Genomic DNA, 24,661 nt, shown 5'->3' on the forward strand with positions numbered 1-24,661 from the left:
TTCAGTGAACATGGGTTACGCAAGTAACATGTTTTTGATTGATTGAAAAGAACTGGTTCATAAGAAGAATTAATTCAGGATTCATGTCTTCTAAGGAAAAAATACATTAATGCTTATAACTTTTTTAATATATATTTTTAATAAAAAATAATTATTTAAAATAAAATTATTTGTATAACTAATAACTGTATAACTTTTTCTCCTTGCAACAATGACAATGATTAACAATGAACTAACAATGATTACAGGAATAAACAATTCTTTTGCCACCAATGAATTTATAAAAGTCACCACACTGTGGCAGTAGATAAGAAAAATAACCTCAACAAAAAGCCCATTTGGGAAAAGTGGAGAGAGCAAATAAGAGACAGAAGAGAGAGAGAGAGAGAAGAGAGAGAGAGAGAGAGAGAGAGAGAGAGAGAGAGTCAGCGTAAAACTGTTTTCAACGTTTTTCCAAAAAGTATCCATGTCACTCCCACTTCCTATTCAAGATAAATCCCCATTTTCACAGAGATCCAGACAACACCAGACAGAATAAGATTATTTATTATAAAGTTTTCAAATGAACTCGTCACGTTCAACATATGCGTCAAGGGCATGCTGAGGGCCAGCATTTCTAGAAGCCTGAAACACATTTGTGGCAACAGCACAGCTGTATTAGAGCTATTCGAGCGTGTGTCTTTTGTGAGGGAGTAATTCAGGCCAGTCTGACTGGAGCTCTGGGATTCTGCCACAGACATGCATTGCCACTGAGACCAGACCTGCTCCAACCTGGATGGATCAGAGACTACAGGGGCTGCAGAGGAAATCATCTCCACCAAAGTTGGATGTTTTGGTTTGAGGCTTTGCTGGGAATTGCCATTGACTTTTGGAAGGTTGCAATTACCAGACTGAAATAATGTCCATGGACTGGCGTGGAGGTGAAAGGCTGCTTATAGGCTTGTTTGTGATGCTTATCCTGAGGCTCAACCACTGTGCTGGACAAAGCTATGAACGCTGGGAGGCTGGGTCCTCATGCTATGGAGGGTTTGACCTTTACTTTGTGCTGGACAAGTGAGTTTTTTTGTTTTTTTTAACTACCATAAGCTTTGAGAGTGTCTTGTGAAATGACACCTGAGAATCTGTTGCTGGTTAGATGACCAAAAGTCAAGCAGGCATTCATAGGTATTAGGTCTCAGTACAGCATCATTACAGTCTCTCATGCTCTTGCTGCTGCCAATCATGTGTGAAACACGAGGTTTGAATGTGCCCATATATCTGGCATAATCCATCTGCAATCTGAAGGTCTTTGAAATGTATAATTTACCTAACATTTCTATTCTCTGCAGCATTTCGTAGGTGTCTCAGAGGGTCAGTTCCTGTATCACCTAGGCAGTTTTGTGAGAAAGCATGAAAACATATACACACGGTCATCTCTTATACACTTATACTAAATTATTCAAGCTCCACTTACGCAGCCAAAATCCTCAAACACAGAACTGTGCTGCAGTACTAGCTCTTCTTTTGCATGTTTTAATAGCTATGTGCATGCATATGTAACCATTTAGTACAAAAAATAGTAACTATGAGGATAATAATGCACCTCCAGAAAACAGAAAGAGCTTGGCAAAGACAAAAACAAAAGAAGTAGAAAAAAAAAACACAAACCTGCACACTAAAGTCATCTTTTGAGAATGTTGAAAAATACATTATGAGAGTTCTTTCAGATTACACTATGGTTGTGGGATATTTTGGGTTTAAAGGATTATTTTCCTTAGTCTAGCTCTACTAATGATGGTTTGCCCTGGGTTTGGTTGCTTATTATATTTAATATATTCAATAAAAGAACAAATACAACAGTCTGAAATAATTTTCAGGGTCATTATTCCATAGAAAAGCCTAGAATTTTGAGGCGGGTGTCATGAGGTGAAGGTGAGGGTATCGGAGTTAAAGGGTGTTTGGATTCCTTGTGCTGAACCTTTTCACCAGCAGGGCCAGATGTTCCAAAGCCTCAGAGCTGTTTTGAAGCAGAGTTCGTATCTGAAAACAAATGAAATGAGAATGAGAAAGAGACCAGGGGGTGGGAGAGAGAGAAGCGGACAATGTATGCCATTGTTTAGTCATGCCAGTAATATTCTTCATTTAAAAACAAAGATAAACTCAGACATGTGAACAGTGCAAACACTTTAATGAATTTAGAGTACATTAATCAAATTTAATATGCATGCAAATCTTTGGATTTCTCTTTGGTGGTGGATTAAAACAATGCCTTCGCTTTGTAGGACAACAGCCCAGACTATGGTAAAGGCTTTTCAGTGATGACTGTAGATCATAGCAAAGATTTAACTCACAATGCAAGTTTCATTTTCCTGTTGAATCAGTGCAGAGTACAGGCACAATGCTGATATGCTGCAAGGTCTATGTGATCAATACCTGCATTTCAACTATAATTTATCTCAGAATATAACAGAAAATATCACTATCACTCTCTCCAGGTATTACAGACATTAGTTATGCAGTGTGCTCCGTTACAGTTTAAATATTTGAGCAAATGTAAGTATTTAATTTTAGAAAAGAGCTGGAGTCTTGCTCTCAAAACCACATAAAAACTCTAGTCTTAGTGTCATAACTCAGTGCCTGGCCTCGGTTTGGGTCTCAAGTTTTGGTCTGGATCTAAGCTTATGGTCTCAGACAAGACAACAGTCCCTTTCCAGTGTGTTAAATGTGATAATTACCCCAACCACAGATTGGCAAGTGGTTCAACATTTGAAATACATTTAGAAACATAAATAAATACTTTCATTAAAATGGACAGCCAGCAATTTGGACAAAACAAAAAAAACATCTTGAGACCCAGATGGTCTGGATCTTCCCTCATGTCAAAATCTTCCAATAAATTCATTTCTAATTGAATGACTATGTTTCATATACATCTATAGTCTTTTTTTTACAGTAATAGAATGTGGTCTGGGTCTTAGAAATAAACTTTGGCTTGGATCTGCATCTTGGCTTATGGTCCCAGACAAAACATGAACCCATTTCAAAAGCATTAAAGGTGATAATGATCTCAACCAGGTCGGTGAAGTATTACAGAGAATTTGCAAGAAATCCATAGTTCTAAATGACCACTGTACAAAAATTACCCAGTGTTTCAAATGAATGCTGTAATAAGTTCAGTCTTTTTTTTCCAGTTCATTGAAATGCATGGCCTTGCATGGTTCTTGAATTATATCTTTGTCTAAATTTAAGCATAGAGAGGTTTAGTTTTGGTCTGGATCTTGAATGGTCTGGTCTTGTCCATATCTACATAAAAATAAATTTTAAAAAGAACAGCAATAGAATTCCTAGACTGTTCACATTCTAATAAAATGTCCATCACCATCTGTTAAATTTAAAAAGACTGAATTAGCAGCACTGGTGTGTTTGTGGGGGTGGATGTGCACAGAGAAAAGCTTATACTGACTTTGGATGGCTTCGACGTCTCTTACGTAAGCTTAGCATTCTTTTTTGATTCATCTCCACCGCAATTGCCTGGCCAGATGAACTATTACACAAGCTGAGCCATTAAAGAAGCCCACTTAACAGAGTTAGTGACTAGCTGCTCAGATATCATTCTCTGTGTTAGAAGCTACTTTTTAAGACTGTCGTGGACAAGGACATACTGCCATGTAAATCTGTAATGAATCTTGAAATAATTTTTGAAAGAGTTTTTTTTTTTCCTTTAAAACTAGGTTCGGTACATTACTGTGGCAGATGATGTAATGTCTCAGACTGCAGTCATAAATGTCACCTGCTGCTGACGCAGGCCTTATTTCCTCTGAGATGTCACATAGACCTATGATGTCTTGTGATGCTCTTTCCCAATGTGTCAGAGGCACAAGGTGTTTTTAACAAAATCATACCTTTAAGACTCACCGGGATAACCTCTTATAAAATCAATTATATGTGTTAATTCCATTACTTTCTATGCTTCCAAGTTGTTGATTTCTTTTACAGTGGCCAAAGAAAGTATTTGGACTCTTAAGCAACACTTAATGAATGTCATTGGATTAGATGTGAAAATATCAAAGTAAGTGGCATTTGGCAGAAAAAAAAGAAAAAGATAAAACACAGTTTATATGCAAAATATTTAAGAAAAAAAGACATTTGTTGTAAATAATAAACAACACACACAAAAAAAGAGGAACTAACCTTTACTTTGTCCAATATAGTATGTCCAATAAAATCACCAAAATACTCACTAATCAAATATGAAGAAAAGTTAGGTGTGAAAAAAAAAATTGTTTCTATTTAGTTTATATTTTTCCTAGTGAAATTAAATTTAAACATTTTTAGTGTCACTTATTTTTTACTCTATGACCAAAATTGTGGATGACTGCATGGTTATTTTGTGTGATTCTAATCCTGAATTCCTCAATGCGTAAATCTGTATTGTCTTTGACATAACCGGTCTTCATTCTCAGGTCTGGAAGTGTACAGCACCACTGGAATGAGATCTACTACTTCGTTGATCACCTTGCACACAAGTTCATCAGGTGATTCTGGAAGAAACACATGTTGTATAGATATTTTTTTTTTTTTTTGCAGTCAGTTTACTGTCATTATTATAATCTATTTACAAATTCAGGTATATAACCTAAAGTTTTAGGAAGTTGTTCTGTTGTGGTTGAAATGAAATTGTCAAAAAAAAAAAACTTCACTACAGTAAACATTTTTGAGTTGCCACCCACTGTCCAAAAATATCATGACATATAATTAAAAGGCTGCAAAGCCCATTTAAATGCTAAGGAGATGACAGGTTGTATAGCAAAAATAGATATAATGTAAATCCTATTAGGCCCAACAAATGTCAGCTTGGGGGCAACTGCAGCATAAATAGCATGAATGGTCTGTAAATAAAAAAATAAAATCTTACCTCTTATGCTCTGTCTTCAGCCCCCAGCTCCGTATGTCCTTCATAGTCTTTTCAACGGAGGGAAGTATCTTGATGAAACTGACAGAAGACAGGCAAGAGTTCAAACCACATACTGTGATTTCATACTACCAACAACTCTGACTGAAAATCTTTTGATTACTTTGATTTCTGTGTACCTGCTGTCAGTTTTATTTGTATCTTGTGTTTATCAAAAAAAAAAAAAATCCAGAAAGGGAGCACTCATTCCCATGCTGGTCCAAGCTTAATGCTGGTGACCACTGATTTAGTTCTGGCTTAGCTGGTCCAAATAATAATAATAATAAAAAAAGAGTTTATTACATTCATAACTATGTTTTATCATTTATTCAAACAAAAAGCAGTACAAAATGTCAAAAGGCAAAAATTTAATGTTCAGGGATCAGATTCGTGCTGGGCTGGAGGAACTTCAGCGAGTCTTGCCGGGTGGAGATACCTTCATGCACAAAGGTTTTCAGAGGGTAAGAGGTTTTTGTTGCCACTGCTTCCAGTAAAGTAAATAAGAACAAAAGTTCATTGCTCATTGAAACAAATATTTGTGTGTTTTTTAGGCAAGCGAGCAGATATACTACGGAACAGGTGATGGTACGTTAGCACATTTAGATGGATTCTGAGGTGACATGATATTGACCAGACATTGTAAAACTTTAGATTGATTGATTTTTAAAGTACAGTCTACTATATATACTTTTCAACAGTGCTACAACAGCTTCAAAAGTAAATTAAAGGGTTACTCCACCGCAAAATGAAAATTTTGTCATTAATCACTTACCCCCATGTCATTCCAAACCCGTAAAAGTCCCCTTCATCTTCGGAACACAATTTAAGATATTTTGGATGAAAAACTGGAGGTTTGAGACTGTCCCATAGACTGCTAAGTAAATAACAGCTAAAATAAATTTAGCTTTGATTTGAAATAAAACAGCGCATCCTTGTGGCGCGGATGACACAGAAGAGCATACGCAGCATAGGGTGATATGGGTCTCCTAACTGCAGCATAAATGGCTGCCCACTGCTCCGGGTGTGTGTTCACGGTGTGTGTGTGTGTTCACTGCTGTGTGTGTGCACTTTGGATGGGTTAAATGCAGATCACAAATTCTGAGTATGGGTCACCATACTTGGCTGTATGTCACGTCACTTTCACTTTCACTTATTTATTTGGCAGTCTATGGGACAGTCTCAAGCCTCCAGGTTTTCATCCAAAATATCTTAAATTGTGTTCTGAAGATGAACGGCGCTTTTAAGGGGTTTGGAATGACATGGGGGTAAGTGATTAATGACAAAATTTTCATTTTGGGGAGGAGTATCCCTTTAAGATGTGGTCATATTGACGAAATATAGATTACAGCAGTTTCAATAAAACTCAATGCGAGAGGGAACTTTGTGGGTGAAAGACATCCACACGCAAATTTTAGGTTCAGAAAACTGTGCAAGCTGTGCTTCATACATTTCTACACTCTTGACAATACTCGATGGACCTTTTTGTGGTCCGTGAATAATCACCATTGTGACCGCAATTTTAGTAATTTATCAACAAAACATAAGTTGGCTACTGCCTTTTATATTATATTATATTATATTATATTATATTATATTATATTATATTATATTATATTATATTATATTATATTATATTATATTATATTATATTATTATAAATATATATATATATATTATGTTATATATGTTATATATATATATATTTTATATATTATGTTAAAACATGTTAATGACAGATGACGGTTAGCTAACTGCGTGAGACTCGAAAAAACCTCAAAGAACGATAACGCCTGTTTCACACCACAAGCTTGGACTTCGCGTCAGCGTAACTACATTTTCAGTGCAGCTGCAGACTCCCGAGATTATTCACACTGGAAATGTTTGTACAGTGCAGGGCTGACCTCAGCTGATGTGGGGCCTGGTGCCAGATAGGGAGGGGGGTCCCCTGTGGTCCGTTTTCCACGGGGCAACATCAAGCACACCAGTTGCACCCCCCTAAGTACGGCCCTGGTACAGCGTCACAGCAGCGGCTTTAAAGCTACATGTTTCTTTACAAAGACAACTATAAACTTCTTTTTAGAAGTTGGTCAGTTATAAACGTGAAAGTTTTAAAGTCTTGAAAGTTTGTTAACGTGGGGATTTGCATGTGAATGGTAAACAATAAAAACAGCTCCGATCATGTCCTTTCAGTCTTAGCCTACTCCAAGAAATTACAGACAACAATTCTTAAATAAATAAATCGCCAACCCTGAAAGTCGTTGAATTATTCATGCTCTGTACAGTTTTAGAGGTTCTGTGACTATTAGTTTCTCTCTTTTTGCTGTTAGGATACCGCACAGCGAGTGTCATCATTGCTCTGACAGATGGAGAATTGCGCGAGAATGAATTTGACTTGGCAGCCAGAGAGGTGAGACCCTAGACCTTGGATACTTTTACAGAACTGGCATATTTTCATATTCTTTCTCCCCTAAGCATGAAAAAAAATTACTTCAAATCAATGATCTTTAGCTGTGACTTTACCCGCAAAGGCAGCAGCTATTTATAAAATAAACTGAACCTTGGACCTTCTTTCTATCAGACTGTGTCTCCTTTATTATCTAGATCATATTTGCATAGTATGATATTTCACATGAGCGGACTCTAATGACCGAATATTTGCAACCCAGTAAATTGTTCTGATCCCTTTCTTTGTGTTCAAATGGCAGGCTGGTCGCTCACGTCAGCTGGGAGCTTCTGTGTACTGTGTTGGAGTGAAAGACTTTAATGAAACCCAGGTGAGGTGCCATCCACACACAGGTCAGAATGATTTGGCTATTCATTGTGAGCAGGTCACCACAATCTTGATCTTTCAGTAACTGAAATACAATGTAAGAACAAAAGAATACAGAAGCATTTTTCATGAGTTCTAATTCGGTCGCAGCTGGCAACAATAGCTGACAGCGAAGATCACGTCTTCCCTGTTAATGATGGCTTTGAAGCCCTGCAAGGGATCATTGATTCGGTGAGTGGATGGAATGAAATTTAACTCAGCTACAGCTTACAGCTACTCTCATTTCTTTCTATTGATGATTTTAATGATGTATCATAGGAGCAATGCCATGCTCCTTTAAAAAGGACATCTATGACTTGCTCAGAACATTCAAATATAAATGCATTCATCTTTTCTTGCCTCAGATCCTGAAGAGATCCTGCATAGAGATCCTCGCTGTGGAGCCCTCAAGTATTTGTGCAGGAGGTAAACCGACATCAGGCCTGAAGCAAAGACCGGCAACAATAAAAACTTTTTTTTTCTTTTTTTGCCATATGCAACCGCAAAACACCACATGAAATCTGAATTTTACAAAACCGATACAAACCTAAAATGGGATTTTAGGAAGTGCATTTCAGTCTGAATGGTCAAATAGGATTGCAAATTCAGGACTCAACAATAAGGACTATCCGATGGCCCGAGACCAGCGTGAAAGGTGTTCTGGACAGTTGCCAGATCTGTCACTGGAAAGAAACTGGATGTGTATCATTATATTTGATCCATGCATTATCTCTTAATGTGACCGTGCCCATTTACAGACTGCTCTCATGTCCTTAATATTATAATATTAATATAAATCACTTACTGCACTTGACTGAATAACTTTAATCTATATTTAATTTATACAATGAAGAGTATGCAATGTTATTCTACTTGTGATTATTAATTTCTGTACCTGAACACCTACAAACCTAAAAACCAAAAGCACTGTTTATTTGTTTGTGGTATTGCTTGTGATTTTTTCATTTGTTCTTATTTACCGACTGTTCACTTGCTTTTAATAATGTTTGGACTTTATATTTGTAAGGCTAGTAGTTTTTGCTGTGGCATTGAAATTGGAATTGAGAATTGTAAAATTTAACTGGTATTTAAAATTTTGATATCATAAAAGCTTATTCATTAGAATAAAAGATAATATGGGTCAAACACAATGATAACAACTATTTAAATAAAAATTTGTGGCAGGGCCAATGAAAAAGTTGGCGCTGCAAATAAAAATTAGAACCAACTGGGCCAGTAGAAAAAAACCTTACCATTGAATAGCCCTGAATTTTTTGTTGTTGTTGTTTTTGTTTGTTTGTTTAAATCAGGACACAACAAGTATTTAACATCAAACACAATGTGTTTCCTCTGTCCCAGAATCCTTTGAGGTGGTAATTCGAGGGAACGGATTCCTTCATGCCCGCGATGTGAACAGAATCCTTTGCAGTTTCCGTATCAACAACACCCTCACCGTGAGTAAGTAAAAACAGCACAGAACGATTCCCATTCCTTACACTGCCAGCCACTGAATTATTAAAACTTTATCCTGTGTTAGCATTAGATGCTAACCAACAGTGATCTCCTCAGTTGATAAGGAACAAGAGTGATAGCTGTTAAATCACAGAAACTTTTATTTGATGAGTCCAGGCCAGGCTAAACTCACTGGCAAATGTAGCTACATTAGCAATGTGGTCGCTCATGTGGCAGTGCAGACAGCTTTGTTTTTGTCTTTTGTAATGGTAAAGAAACCAGTTGAATCCAAATGTCAGTATGGCTGTCGTGTTTTCTACAATGGGACGTGAGCTAGCATGCCGCCCAAAAAAGTTTGGCCACAGCACTTGTAAATCACAAGACTTGACTTCAACGCAAACCACATGTGCACAAACACACATCCACACACCATTAAAAACACACCATGGAAAATATTAGCAGGACTTTTTGTTAAAGATATTAGAGGGTTTAAGCTGTTTTGTATATGTATCAGTTTGATAAGCAAGTGCAGAGTTAAACCAATGTTATGAAAAGCACCTTTTAGTTCACATTTAGGCAAACCGTTTCAATTCTTTTAGGTTAGCGCCAAATTATACTCCCCATCTTATGACTCCTGCATAACTGTTATATTGGGTAACAAATAAAATGGCTCAACGCACAGCGCTTGGAATGCTGGATTTATCTTGGAAGCAAATGGTAAGAAATTGGTCTGCTGCGGTGTTGATGTCCTAATGATTTCTGAGCTCTGAGCATCTATCCTTCTCTCACAGCTGCTGTTTTACTTAAAGAATATCAGGTGGCATGGAGGAATGCAAAGCCCATCTCGTCAGTGTGTGTGCGCACGGGTCTAGGCCAGGACAAATAGAATTAGGAGTCAAACATTTTCCAGTTTCTCATTTTTCATGTGGGAAAAATGGCAAGAGAATATAAATTCTGCCCTTTAGTTCAAGGCTGAACCAAATTGGTAGGGATATGCAATACTGTTTCTGTGTTTTTCTTCTGAAAATAATTATTAGTGGTTATTGTGAAGGCAAGCATCACTATTACTTATACGTAGTGGCTTTTCAAACTTCTGCGCATAGCTTTTCTTGAACTGTGAAGCATGAATAATAGCTCAAATCATGCAGCTTATTTAGAAGAGTTATTATTTTATAAGAAAATGATCAACAACACCCCATAGATTTACAATAACAGAGGGACTTGAGTCATATTTTCAAAACAAAATATCATGGAGACTTGAGGGTGGACTCTTTTGACTTGAGCCAGTAAGTAACCACCTAGCAACCACCCAAAAACAGTCTAAGAACCATATAGTAAGACCCTGGCAATCACCCAGAGCACTCTAGCATCATGGCATTGAGTTCTGCATTAAAGGAAGAGTTCAACCAAAAATAAAAAAATGCCAAAATTTACTCACTCTCAAGTAGGGCAGGATATCAACCATCGAGTATCGAAAAGTACCACTGAGTATCGAAAAATGTCTCATTGTTCGGTACCAAATTTCGATACCCAAGGGGTTAATCAAGAAAAAACACTAGGTGTGTTCGGCTTCATGGGGCACTGCGCAGATCAATAGGTGTTTGACATCAAAGTATTAAAGATGTGGAAACTAAAACGTAGCCTAAAAGATGTGGAAACTGAAAACTTTTTGAACTTTTTAAAAACTATTGGCACTGTCTGATTAACTGGGTTGGTCTCAATGTGTTCCTTTTGGGTTTTAGTTTTTAGTTTTTTTGCTCCTTCGTGCAGTGGCTCAGGAGATGATACTTTGAGTCTGTAAAATGTCAACAAGCTAAAAAAAAAAAGTTTTTTTTGAGGTTATGTGTGATGTAATCTTGTTGAAACAGATTTCTAAAACTGGTATCAAAAAAGTATTGTTCGGGAAATGGTATCGAAGTCAAGGTATCTTGATCAATATATTGGTATCTGTATAAATACCGAAAATGTGACTGCATGTAATTGTATCGAAAATCAAAAATTTTGGAATGATACCCAGCCCTCCCTCGTTACAAGGTGTATATGAGTTTGTTTCTTCATCAAAACACATTTGGAGAAATGCAATGGATCCTCTGCAGTGAATGGGTGCCGTCAGAATGAGAGTCCAAACAGTTGATTAAAAACATTACAATAATACATAAGTAATCTACACTACTCCAGTCCATCAACTAATGTCTTATGAAGAGAAACACTGCTTGTTTGTAAGAAACAAATCCATCATAATGACCGTTTTACGTTCAGAATGTTGCTTCTGGCTAAAATATGAGTCCTTCATCCATAATATTGCATTCTCTGTGAAAAAGAATCAGGAGAGAAATATGCACAGATAAAACACGGTTTAAAAGTGAAACGGTCCGAAACAGGTCTAAACAAATATGTTAGTGGATTTTGATGTGAGAGGACAACAGGGAATGGACTTTTTCACTGGAGGAAGTGTTAGTATGGATTATGGACTCGTTTTTTGGTCAGAAATTAAGGTTTAAAGTTAAAACGTCTTAAAGATAAATTTGTTTCTTACAAACACATTTTTTATTTCACAAGACATTAATTATTGGACTGGAGTAGCATAGCTTACTTGTGGATTATTGTGATGTTTTTATCAGCTGTTTGGACTCTCATTCTGACGGCACCCATTCACTGCAGAGGATCCATTGTTGAGCAAGTTATGTAATGCTAAATTTCTCCAAATCTGTTCTGATGAAGAAAGAGACTCATCTCCATCTTTGATGACCTAAGGGGGAGTAGATTTTAAGCAAATTTTCATTTTTAGGTGACCTGTTCCTTTGAAAATAACTACTCGCATTATTCTCCAAAATATAAAATCTAGTTTATTATTGATTAGTTCATTAAAACAGCAATAAATGTTGCATGCTGTGTTATTTTTGGTGGACTCTACACTGCCGGTCATATGTTTGGGGTTGGTAAGATTTTTTTAATATAATGTAATGTAATGTAATGTTTTATAATTATATTATAATTGTTATAAATTAATAATATTGTAAGATGTTATTATAACTTAAAATAACTGTTTTCTATTTTACTATATTTTCAAATGTAATTTATTCCTGCGATGCAAAGCTGAATTTTCAGCGTCATTACGCCAGTCTTCAGTGTCACATGGTCCCTCAGAAATCATTATAATATGTTGATTTTATCCTCAGGAAACATTTATTATTATTGTTATGCTTATCAATGTTGAAAACAGTTTGGGGACAATTTTTTCTGGACATTATGATACATTCAATTAATTTTGGTGAAATGGTGAAAAGTATTTATTTCTTAAAAAAAAAAAAAAAAAAAAAAAACTGGCTCCAAACTTTTAAATGGCAGTGTATGGTGAAACTATTTTTGCAAGGGTGGTTCAGACTGGCCTATAGGTTGAGCTGCTGTTAAATTATCCACAACACCTTGTAAAATGAAACCGAATCACTGATATCAAGCCTGAGGACATTCACCAAGCTGCTGCTTTTTCTGTGTGCTGTTATTCTCCAGTGAAGAGGCCTCTGATAGTTGAAGACACATACCTGCTCTGCCCAGCGCCTGTACTGAAGGAGGAGGGAACGTAAGTGTTGCTGGAAACTTTCTCTTCATCTGAAGCAAATGAAGCTAGAATGGAAAGAGAAACACACAAGCCAAAACCAAATTAAAATATAGGACAGAAAGACGCCGAGCTCTCTCAAAGTAACTCTATGAAAGTAGCTCTTCTCCCATGCACTTTAGCACTTTCAATTTAAACTGCTTGTAAAGCATTATAAATGCTTCATAATTGTTAATTAATTGTCATAATTGTTGTAAATGTTCATAATTTTAAACTAAACGTAACTTTGTAACTTCACTGACTATGTAACTTTACTGTAAAAATAATGCAAAAAAAAGAATAGAAAAGATCAATTTAAGCAATATAATTACATATAGTAAAATTTTACTGTACAAAGGAAACAGTAAAAGGATGTCCCTGCATAACCCATTACATACAAATGTGCAAAATAATTTTTCTTATTTCCATTTTTCTTGAGCAGCAAATCAGCCTATTAGAATGATTTCTGAAGGATCATGTGACACTGCAGACTGAAGGAATAAATTACACTAAATTATATTACAATAAAAAGGTACAAATTAAATTGTAATTTGTAATTTGACAGTATTGTTTCTACTGTATTGTAAAAATATTACCAACCACATTTTAATGAATGGTAGTGTATTATATATGTAATTTAGCACAACTGGAACACTTTTTGTATTCAGCAGGAAAATCTGCAGAATTGGTTTAAATATGGTAAAATGTGTTCAACTGTACTGAAAGATATAATAGAGAAGATATTTCCTGACGGAACAAAAAATTCTCGTTGTGGATCATTCTTTTGAGAATTTGATATAAAATCAGTCAGTCAGCCCAGTTTTGTCTCTCTCTTTTTCATTCATAGGACGGCCTCCCTTCATGTCAGTATGAACAACGGCCTGAGTTTTATCTCCAGTTCTGTGACCATCACGACTGTCAGCTGTGTGAGTACAGTAACCCTGCAGGGCAGCAGTGCCAAGCCCACTACCTCTGTTACACTGGGCAGAGCCACTGTCAGTACCACTACACTGGGCAGTACCTCTAGTTCAGCTCCATCTTCAGTCTGCCCTCTGAACACAGTCAGTATATTCTGTCCTACTTGCCCTCTCTAAAAACTAATGCTCGTCTGGTGTGGTGCCATTCCAAGAGTAAACTGATAGATCACAGCAGTTTGGTGTTTTTTTTTGCTATGGGGCAGCCGACTGCAGATGCCAAACAACACGGTGCTGAATCTGCGAATGTGAAAGTGTTTTGTTATTAAAAAAGTACATTCAGGTCACATTTCACCCCAGGAGCAAAAATAAATAAATAAAATATATATTAAAATATTCTATAATACAGTTATTTTTAAATGAGCATGAAGGCATGATATACAAAATTTACAATTAAAATATTTATTATTATTTTTTTTGCAATGCAATAATTCTAAATTACTATTGTGAAAATAATTATATAAATGATGTCAGTGCAACAAATCTTAAAAGTCTTAAAATCGGCTTCATTTTAATAAAAAAAAAAAAAAGATTTTTATTTCTTTTCTTTTATTTTGGGGTGAAATATGACTCTGGAAGATTTTTTACAGGTTTCGTGAGATACTATATTTGACTTCACATACAGTTAAAAAAAAAACTGAATATAAGATGTCTTTTTAAAGGGGTTCCTGGCATAGTCACTCACACTAAGATCAAGATAGTGTTTTAAAAAGCTTGAAGCAACTCCTATTAATATTCTCTCTCTAAACTACATTACACCACACATTTTTAAGTGGACCCCCATCCAGAAGGTTTCGAGTGTGGCATGAGGAAGATTATTCAGTGTTTATTTCCTTTGGACTATAAACCTTCTCTGGATGTGTGTTTCTGCTCTGTCCATCAGACCGACGGAACGTTCTTGGTCATAGCACTGCTGATACTGCTGCTGCTGATCACAATGGCCACACTCTGGTGGTTTTGGCCCATCTGTTGCACAGTGGTAAGTCTTGCACTGGAGCCCCTCATCTCAGCTTTCTTTTTCAGAAGTTACCCCAACCAAAGCCCAAAATCCAGTTATTACAAAAGTGGTTTTCAAGCAGTTTTTGTGCCCAGTGATGTCTTTTCTGAAGTGCAAATCAAAGTGAAATTCTCAACCATGGAAAAAGTCTTGCTATGAAGTGAGATGGAATATATAACATTTGTATTAGAATCTGATTTCCATTCCTTCAAAAATGATACCTGTGACATGAAGGGCTACAACATCAAAAAATAAAGGCATTTATAATGTACTTCTTTCCACAGATAATTGTAACTGAAATTAAAATGCATTCTAATATTTGCATATTCCTTGGTTGCAGATTGGTTTTGTCATTTTTTTTTTAATGCTTTCTAGTTTCTAAAGGTGTAATAATAGATAAGTATTATAATGTGATGTATATTATTACTGCTTACAGTTATTCATGAGATCATAAAATGCATTATACAGTGCATTACCAGGCATAATTAATGCCATAAAATACTTCTATAATGCATTATATATAAAGGTTTCAGACATTTGAGTGTTAAGACGATTTATTTTCGTTCTTATCTCAACAGATCATCCATGAGCCGCCGCCGCCACCAGTCATGGATGACAGCTCGGTAAGAGATCATTTGTTTGGTCTTTCTTCCATGTTTCCTGAGTCCTGAACCACTTCAAGATCACATATCACAGCCAGAAGTAGGGGAAAAAATCTGATTGTATGTCCATCTTCAAACCTGAACATTAAGTAACTTAATAACTTTAAAGGAATAACATATCTAAAGATGAAAATTGTGTCATAATTTATTCACTTTCATGTCGTTATGAACCCATGTAATTCTCTTGCTTCTGTGGAACACAAAAAGGAGATAGTTAGCAAAATGTCCAGGTTGTTATATCTGTATACATGTAAAATGGGTAGTACCTGGAGCTATTAAGCTCAAAATATGATTACAGCACAGTAAAAAAAAAAATAGTACATACATTGTCCATATGACTTGTACACTACATTTTAAGTCATCTGAAGCCATACGATAACTTTGTGCAACAGAGCTATATTTAAGTCATTCCCCTATGAAAATCTTCCCCTCTGCCGTAGCTCTCAAATCACATTTTGAATAGCTGGAACTGAAGTGGAGAGGTGGATCTTTAGCAAATAATAATTCAAATTTAATGTAGATTTTCAATGCTATGCCTTGGATCAGCAGTGGTTTTGTTATCATCATGGAACCTTTTTCCTTCAACAAGTTTTAGGGTTTTGCTTGTGAGGAGACGCCAACTGACATTTGTGCCAAACATTTGCTCAGCAAAGTTTTCACAGATGTGGCCACGGGTGCCAAACTGAAAATGACAAAAGACAGAGATTGTCAGAAAATTATGTGATTTAAGGTCTCGAATTTCATCCGAAAATCCACACTGTGGTGTAGACGAATTGTAGTGATTTTTACCCTTTTTTGACTAGGATAAAAGTAAACATCTGGAGATGAAAAGACAAAGAGCAGTTCCACTGATGAGGATTTTTTGTACTGCCTCTCAAACGTTATGAATTTTTGAGAACAGTTTAATTGTTTATAGCACATTTCAACCTGGACACGTTGTAGCTCTTCCTCTTTCCAAGTCTCCGATTGCTCCTTCAAAACAGGAAATTCCATAAGCTTAAAGCAGGTCTTGCAGTGTCTGAGGTAACAGTCTGCAGTGGAAGTACAAACCGATCCCTGATATCTGCCCTCAGGGCTCATTGCTTCAAAATGTATATCTGATCTTTACTTTAGAAAGATCAACTGAGCTGTACAGTACTAGGGATGGGTCATGATGGTTTAAAAATTATTCCATATTCCACAAAAATATTAACCAGCACAACTGTTTTCAGCATTGAGCAAAAGCGACTTCTTTTAAAACCATTAAAATAAAATCTTACCAACCCTAAACTTAAATCATGCTTAAAAATGTTTTAAAGTGTAACAATAAATTGATAAATAATTTTCAAATGCAACATTCAAACTGCAGTTTTATAAATCTCTTCTTTTTTTATCCTTTTGCAAGATGCTTCTTTTTATCCATTCGTCAATAAAGTCTTTACCAGTTCACACATGGAAGCAGAATTAAAATGTGGTTTAAAGCTGCATTTAAATTAGTTATTAATGTATTATTTTGTTAAATTTGACATTAAAATTTAAACACTTGTTTTAAACCCTAAAGACAGTGCTGGATCATTAGCAAGAATCATCATCAACTCAAAATAAAAACCAATTTCAACCAAAGTCAAGCTCATGCTAGAAGTTCATCTAAGAAAGTTTTTTCTCCTTCTTACAGTCAGATTGTGGGGGAACATATGGAAACCCGATTCTGTCTGATTTCTTACGAGCTATGAAATCCAGATAGATGACTGGAAGGTATAGGCTGACATCAGTTCCTGTCCGTGCTTGGAATGAATTATTGTTAGATTGTTTTCATGAGAATAAATAATGACTTCATTCTTGAGCACCCTTGAGCATAATTAAATTAAACAAAGGATGCATTCATATGCAATCAGCTCTTCCAAACATTTCAAATCATCTCTCTAATGCTTAATAATAACAGGGTCAGTTTGGCTGGTTAGCATGAGCCAAAGCATCTTTTTCCATCCTCCTTTTTTGTAAGCAATAGTAAATATTTCATTATATTATCGTAGATGTTTTTTAGGGACAATTTAAAACTAATGGAACTTGGCATGGAATTACAATCCAAATCAATTCTGGATTAATAAAACCCGCTCTACAAGGTTTCTCAATCAATAATTCATGTTAACTTAAGACCGTCTTGCTCCTAAGGATGAAGAGGATGAAGCCTACCCAAAGAAGAAATGGCCGACAGTGGACGCCTCGTATTATGGTGGGAGAGGAGTTGGTGGCATTAAAAGGATGGAAGTAAGGCAAGGGTGTTAGGAAAGAAAAGAACAGCTTCCATTCGCTCCGGTCCACTGCAATGATACGAATGTGTATGTGTGTGTCCAGGTGCGCTGGGGAGATAAGGGATCCACTGAAGAAGGAGCCAAACTGGAGAAGGCAAAGAATGCTCGGGTGAAGATGCCAGAACAAGAGTTTGAGTTTCCGACCACACGGACTCTAAACAACGGCATGTGGAAACCCATCTCCCATCAGAAGTGGTACTCACCAATCAAGGTAGATCAGTTTATTTTCAGGGGCCTAGAAGAGGAACCACATGTTTAGTTCACCACATTAAGCAAATAAACAAGAAGTGCATGACATTTAAATTGATTCTCTTAGCGAGCAATACATTATTTACCAATACCTCAAGATAAAACTATTAAAATTTGATTAGATTCAGGGGCCTGCAATTGACACATTCATATTATAATGTATCTAGTTACATTTTTTAACTCAAAAATGCAACTAAAATGTAACATGAACATTTAATTGATCCGGAATTGAAATATGAGATTATTAATTGTCAGCTCTTCATTGGCAAAAACAAAGATTTTTGGAGTACATTTAATAAGAATGTAATATTTAAGTCTTTTTTTTTCAGTGTAGGATATACAAAACAGAATTACATATTTTAGTTGTATTCTAGTTGAGAGAAATGTGAGAAATACAAAAAAACAAAGATTAAAAATAAAAAAAATCTTATATTTTATATTTGATGACAGTTTTGTGGCAATTTTGTCTTTTTATAACATTCTAAATAAAGTCTTCTAATATATATTATAGATATATGAAATATGAAGGGTTTTTTTGTGTGATGCATTGAGAAATCATATCAGTAGTGATTTGATCAATGCATCGATCCATACTGATCTATTGTTATACCCCCTAGATGCTGGTTAGATGGTGACCCCTTAAAGCTTTTTTTTAACTAGCTTAACCAACAAGACTTAAATTAATTCAATAAAAATTACAAATGAATACTTTTTTTCTTTTATAAACTTTCAATATAAAATTTAATAAAGTGAATTTTTCAATTTTTAATTCACCATGTTTTACTGGTGAACAGCATGGCATTGCTGGCAAACCAGTGACCAGAAGAAAACCATCTCTAACCAGCCTGAACCAGAAGGAAAATTCATGCTGGTATAATTAAGCCAGGGATGGCATCGTAAAAGGTTTTGAATTAATATAAAGAAAGCCAGGAAATGTTCATATGCCAGTGCGTTCCCCCCCCCCCCCCCCCCCCCCCCAGCTATAGATGACCCAGTATGGTGTCATGCGAATGACGTGATTATTAATTGGAAGACTGTAGGGTGCTCAGAATAAGCAGCGTGTGCTGTTGTGGTGGCCTCAGTCAGTCCAGGAAGCGGTTCTTGCATTGTTTCGTAGTGTCTCTGTCAGATGGAAGGGGAGGGTTAATTTAAACCAGACTCTGAACTGAGCTGACCCAAGGGAGATGAGCTTTGCAGAGCTGGTCCATTTCCTAACAAAACAAACTCCCTTTCTCTTTCTCTTCCACCTTCTTTCCTCTGGATTATGTTGGGTGACAGTCCACTCTGAGAGGCAGAAATGAAACACATATACAGGTTAAGAAAAACAAAGAGAAAGTTCTGTGTGTACAGTTGTGGCCAAAAGTTCTGGCAGTGACAAATTTTGTGTTTTGCAAAGTTTGCTGCTTAAACTGTTGTGGTGTTCATTCACATTGTTTTCTAGATTATTGTGTAGAGTGATCAGATGCATTTTAAATAATTGATAACAGCTTCATTGGTCAAAAAAAAATGAACTTTTCACACAAAAAAAATAAATAAAAAATAACAGTTTTTTGATCCTGACACAAAATGACCAGCTAACATTAATTGACTAATCATATCAGCAACACACGTGAAAGTGTGAATAAGTACTAGTCAGGTGAAATCAGTATCATATTAAATAGATTGTAAGAGCAGATGGAGGGAAGAAGCGCTTCCAATCATTGTGTTCTTGTTAGCAATGGTTACCTCCAAAGTAACACGTGCAGCCATCATCGCTTTGCATCAAAATGGCCTCGCATGCAAGGAAATTGCTACAAAGAATATTGTACCCGAAAGAAACATTTACTGGATCATCAAGAACTTCAAGGAGAGAGCCTCGACTGCAGTGAAGAAGTCTTCAGGAAGTCCCAGAGTGTCCAGCAAGCGCCAGGATGTCGCCTCCTGAGGAGTCAGCTATGGAATCGTGTCACCACCAGTGAGCTTGCTCAGGAATGAAAGCAGGTTGGTGTGAGAGTATCTGCACGCACAGTGAGGCCAAGACTTTTGGACAATGGCCTGGTGTCAAGAAGGGCAGCAAAGAAGCCACTTCTCTCCAAGAAAAACATCAAGGACAGACTGAAATTCTGCAGGAAGTCAAGGTCTGGACAGCAGAAGACTGGTGCAAAGTTAATAACTGACACTGTTCTGCCAGCTTATTATATTTCTTTGATCCAGACAGGAAATTGGAAACTCATCTTTTAACAACCTGCATAAAATGAAATTCCAAAGATGAGTACCTTAGTGCTCTGTCTCTCTGAACTGCCCTGTGTTGTCAATTATAGATTCTCCTGACCATTATGTCTGCATTGTTAATGAAGTGTTTTGGAGCTTGAATTTGGCACCAGTGTGCTCTGAAGTGTTGATCTCCTTGAGCCGCTGACTGAGTGTTTGTGTTTGGATCTTCCAGGGGAAACTGGATGCCTTGTGGGTGTGGCTTAGGAGAGGATATGACCGCGTGTCTGTGATGAGACCACAGCCGGGAGAGAAGGTAATAAATAGTGTCATACTTAACACAGATGCTCCATATTATTAACAATGCTGTCAATTTGGGGCATGTGCACACTACAGGTAAGAGGTTTGGAATAATAAAGATTGTTAAGTCACTTGTGCTCAACAAGACTGCATTTATTTAATCAAAAATACAGTAAAGCTGTAATATTGTGAAAAATTATCATAAGCTACAATAATTATTTTCTATTTGAACATATTTTAGAATGTAATATATTCCTGTGATGACAAAGCTGAATTTTCAGCATCATTACTCCAGTCTTCAGTGTCACATGATCCTTCAGAAATCATTCTAATATGCTTTGATTTGCTGCTCAAATAACTTTTTGTTTTTTATTATTATCAATGTTAAAAACAACTGCTGCTTAAAATCTTTGTGGAAATTGTGGTACACTAAAAAGTTTGGAGTTAGCACCAAGAAAGATTCATAATAATTGAGCAACAAATCAGCATATTAGAATGAAAATTCTTAAAAAAAAAAAAAATATATTTAACAGAAAAAATAAATTCTAAAAAAATAAAAAAAACAATAATAATAATAAAAATCTTTAAAAATAATAATAATAATAATAATAATAATAATAATAATAATAATAATAATAATAATAATAATAATAATAATAATAAATAAACTTTATTATTCCAAATGTTTGTCCAGTATTGTATACTTTATTAAATAAACTTCATATCAAACATACTTATTTTTCATGATCCTCATATAGCATAGACATTCACAAATATAAACTCAGCTGTGCTTATTTCTTACCTCAATGACAATATTTTTAAGTTAGAAAAACACATTAAATAGGACTAAAATGTCTGTTTCCATTTACACATAAGGTAATGCCAAAAAAGCAGTCCTTTGGGTTCTTTCAGAATCTGTTCCTGCAAAAATGTTGCAGGCAGATTTTTAGGAACACATGAAAAACACTGTGAGGTATACTGAGGATGAAAGGAGGCCAGCTGTTAGCAATAAGTGAAATAGAGGCAGATTGAAGGTACTCAGGACACTGGCTCGGATTCAGACCAATAGAACCAGTCTGCTAATATTGTTCCCGCCTAAAGGAATGCAGTCTGTTTAAAGCATTAACCACCCTCCCCTGTCCCTCAGAAGAATGCACTGAGGGGAGTTTTGGGGTGTCTGATCTGCTGTGGTAAACAGAAGAAAAAAATTGGACAGAAATCAGATGGCCTTTAAAATTATAGCAGTGAGACTGCTTTGGATCTTCACAGACAAACAAGAGCTTCTGTTGACTCTTTAAAGCTATATTAAACTGCACTGAACTATATAACACAAAACACTAAACTGTACTCAATTCATCTCACGAATGCCTTCATTACAATTCAAAGCCATATTGTGGAATAAAAAATATTTCAAACAAGTAGAAACTCTTAAAGGTTTCATAAGAAATCAGATTTTCCTTAATCTTGTAAAGTCAGAGTTCAACATACTAAATATACATAATCATTTTCCCCAAAAACCTGCCTTGAAATTACAGTTCCTGACATCAAATACAGAAACTATTAATATGCACTAATGTTCAAAAGTTTGCGGTAATTTGTTTTTTGATGTTTTTGTGTATTTCTTATTGTGTGTACTCTTACTGTGTAATATTATGAAATACTAATTTAAAATAACTGTTTTCTATTTTGATATATTTTAAAATGTAATTTATTCCTGTAATAAAGATTAATTTTCAGCATCATTTCAGTCTTCTCCTTCAGAAAGCATTCTAATATGCTGTTTTGCTGCTCAAGATACACTTCTTATCAATGTTTAATATTTTTGTGGAAACTGTGAACAGTTTTTGTTTAGGTTTGTGTGATAAAACAGAAAGTTTGAAATAGATCTCTTTCTTAACATGTTAAATGCCCTTCCTGTTACTTGATCAATTTAATGCATCCTTGCTGAATAAAAATATGAATTTCATTTTAGAAAAAAATCTTACTGACCTCAAACTTTTGAACAACAGCGTTAAGACGTCACATTTACACGTCAACACCTTTTAAGGTATTCAGAAATACATGGCTTAATTCTGTCCTGAAAAAAAAAAAACATTAAAAAACATGTTTTACCAATTACTCTCAATAAAAAAGTATTATATGACTCCTTGAATACTTTATATTTGTTTTCTTATATAAAATGCATTCAAAATGTATTAATTTTAAATGTTTGACTCTCTAGGGTCGCTGTATGAAATTTACCCGTGTGAAATCCTGCCCGCCCCCTCGATACCCGCTTTACAACAACCCCTCCAGCCACATCTACAGCCTCCCCCATAGCCAATGCCCTCCTGTCCCGCAGGGCACCCTGCCGCCCACCCCGCGCTGCTCCGCCCACTCTTCAACCTCCACCTTGCCCCCTTTGCCATCAACCCCACCCCCAACATCCATAACCCCTCCCCCTTACACACCACCTCCAACCAGAGCTCTTCCTCCTACCTGTCTGAACATCAGTGTGACTCTGCCTCCTCCTCCATCCACACCGCCGCCACCAACAAGCTTCCTACCACCCTCTTCACCCAGCACCTTGCCTCCGCCCCCTCAGGTGGCTCCGCCCGGACGAGCCCCGCCCCCTTCTCGTCCACCACCACGCCCAGGCCCTGAGGAACCGCAGTGCTACCAGGACTGAGTAGGTCTTAGGGATTTGCACACACAAACAAACAAAAAAAAACCTGCTGGTAATACCAGTGCAAAAATTCAGTGCTGCATTTTCCAGGCATTAAAAAGGAGCAACATGATTATTACAAATGACAATGGCTGAAGATGGGATTTAATGTGGCAGGGACTGTATTATTGTGCACTTGATTCTGATTGGTTGACAAAAACTGCATGTTTATGAAGTAGCTCAAGGTTTGTTGACTTTCAATATAGCCTTTCCATGTTCTTTGTGAAATGTAAATTAACAGAACATCAAAGAGAGTCAGAGCAAAAGAACCAGAAAGAGATAAAAATGATAAACATCTGGATTTTTGAATTATTTAAACTTAAATTGTACATTTATGTATTTGACTTGCGTATAAAATTTCCATCCATTTGGATTGCACAGTTCACATGAACAAATAAACTTAATGTGATGCATATTTGTCAGTCACGCAAAAACAGGTAGGATTTCTGTAATAGTACTAATAAACTGAGGGTTTACACAATAACCAGGTTTAGATATTTATCATCTATAAATCAAAATTGTTTCAATCTAACTCATTTTAATTAACTGAATATTGTTTGTTCCACGGCTAGCCATATTTCAACCATTTTAAATTAATAAATTGAACTGTTTTTGAAATTAAAAGATTTATGTTGATTCTAAAGAAACTGGACAAATGCATTTTGATTATTTGTAATCATTTAAATAAGATCAAAAAGACACAAAATAATAAATTATGCCATAATTAATTAAAAAAGTGCATCTTACCCGTTTCATTTATGTATGACTGGCAAATATGCATTGCATTAAGTTTATTATTTTGTATTATGTTTAGACTGTGAAACAAAAAACACAAAATTATATTATATATACTACACATCAAAAAAAAATTTTCTCTTTTTCACAGCGTAAAATTAAAATATACCACCAAATAAATAATTGAAGACTAATGCATTTTAATATTTGACACTTCAGCTGTCTGTTGACAGTTATTCTATGCTAAAAAGTAGCCACATTTTAATGCCTACTGGCTCCAGTGTGAATACAAAATGACTGTAAATGATTGACATTGTATCATTTTTAGCATCTTAACTTAGCTTTGCAGATTCATTAGAAAAGGTTGAAAGAGAAGCAGCTGTAATATAGGTCCTGTTGTACTTGAGAGATCCGGTTCAGCTTTGATGCCTTTTGAACATGTCAGGAAAACATCTGCAGGATAAAACGGCAGGATTCAAGTGACTGCAGGAATGCAAGGAAACAATGACCAAACTAATCAAAGAGTTAATTCAGTCTGTAGTCCTTAAACTCAGAAGAGAATTAGCATGTCCATAAATTCCCCGGGGAATTTCCAGTGGGAGTTCAGAAAAGCGGTTTTGGATTTGAGTAAAATACGATTTGTGTTAACATTTGAAGAGACTTTCACATTGTACAAAATAAATTTCACACAGTTCACCTAGTGTCTTGCTTTAAAAACACAAGTTGCTACACACGTCTCTACCATGAGGATGTGAGTTTATGTGCTTGCTGAA

The 24,661-nt window shown here is 35.9% G+C and overlaps 1 protein-coding gene across 2 annotated transcripts; it reads left to right on the forward strand.

The window, feature by feature from the left end:
- Positions 1–453: 453 nt before the first annotated feature.
- Positions 454–23,945, forward strand: antxr1b (ANTXR cell adhesion molecule 1b). Of its 2 annotated transcripts, none has more exons than XM_042765364.1 (18): positions 454–1,053; positions 4,443–4,514; positions 4,915–4,986; positions 5,310–5,391; positions 5,482–5,515; positions 7,258–7,337; positions 7,636–7,704; positions 7,851–7,931; positions 8,105–8,165; positions 9,099–9,197; positions 12,702–12,771; positions 13,634–13,847; positions 14,644–14,739; positions 15,336–15,380; positions 17,571–17,666; positions 17,754–17,921; positions 20,385–20,465; positions 22,671–23,945. In XM_042765364.1, exons 1-18 carry the CDS (start codon positions 899–901, stop codon positions 23,115–23,117), a joined length of 2,022 nt encoding a protein of 673 aa, XP_042621298.1. In that variant the 5' UTR covers positions 454–898; the 3' UTR covers positions 23,118–23,945. The 2 variants fall into 2 exon arrangements, with proteins under 2 accessions (XP_042621298.1, XP_042621299.1); XM_042765365.1 differs by having other exon boundaries at positions 13,634–13,712.
- Positions 23,946–24,661: the final 716 nt, after the last annotated feature.

This window comes from Cyprinus carpio, chromosome A10, assembly GCF_018340385.1.
Source record: "Cyprinus carpio isolate SPL01 chromosome A10, ASM1834038v1, whole genome shotgun sequence".
Taxonomy (NCBI): Eukaryota; Metazoa; Chordata; class Actinopteri; order Cypriniformes; family Cyprinidae; genus Cyprinus; species Cyprinus carpio.

Bases quoted from the DNA above. Each gene is read 5' to 3' on its own strand.
- antxr1b (XM_042765364.1), top strand. From the start codon at position 899: ATGTCCATGGACTGGCGTGGAGGTGAAAGGCTGCTTATAGGCTTGTTT. The intron at 13,848-14,643 runs GTCAGTATATTC...TCTGTCCATCAG, and splicing joins CAGTCTGCCCTCTGAACACA to ACCGACGGAACGTTCTTGGT. The intron at 20,466-22,670 runs GTAATAAATAGT...TTGACTCTCTAG, and splicing joins GACCACAGCCGGGAGAGAAG to GGTCGCTGTATGAAATTTAC.